General features: G+C 57.8%; 1 protein-coding gene across 1 annotated transcript in view; it reads right to left on the minus strand.

Moving 5' to 3' along the window:
- Nucleotides 1–555, minus strand: part of LOC119585280 (basic proline-rich protein-like) — a gene marked incomplete in the record, with an annotated part of 9,575 nt that overhangs the window by 2,967 nt on the left and 6,053 nt on the right. Inside the window, 1 exon segment of the mRNA XM_037933954.1 lies at nt 1–527. Coding sequence (XP_037789882.1) covers nt 1–527 — 527 coding nt within the window.

Raw genomic sequence — 555 nt, forward strand, 5'->3', positions numbered from 1 at the left:
CCACCAGGATACATTATGGGGCCTGATGGTGCTGTCGACGTTACAACAGGTGGCGGGGCTCCTGGTGCTGAAGTAGCTGGAGGAGCAGTAGTAGACTGTGGAGGTCCAGGAGGTCCGGGGGGTCCTGGTGGGGTGGGCGTGGCTGATGTTTGAGGGACAGATGAGGGCGGCATCTGGAAAGGTTGAGAGCCGGGCCCACCACTACCTGGATACTGTGATGGCGGCCCCGAGTAACTCGTGGGTGTGGAAGTGGGGGTTGTGGAGGAAGGTGTCGAAGTGAATGCTGGCGTGGTGCCCGAGTACGGCTGTGACCCTTGGTTGAATTCTGGCTGACTGCTAGGTACTGGAGGTCCTTGGGCTTGTGATCCTGGCGGAGGTGGTCCTTGTGGATACTGAGGATACCCAGGTGTTGACGAAGGAGGTGGGGGCGTCCCATAGCCCTTTGCACCGGGAGCTGGTGGTGTTGAGGAACTACCAGGGTAACCCTGAGGTCCAGATGACCCTGGTGGATAGCCTCCTTGACCATACTGTAATCAAAAGGAATTTGGTTAATTT

This window comes from Penaeus monodon, chromosome 19 (assembly GCF_015228065.2).
Source record: "Penaeus monodon isolate SGIC_2016 chromosome 19, NSTDA_Pmon_1, whole genome shotgun sequence".
Taxonomy (NCBI): Eukaryota; Metazoa; Arthropoda; class Malacostraca; order Decapoda; family Penaeidae; genus Penaeus; species Penaeus monodon.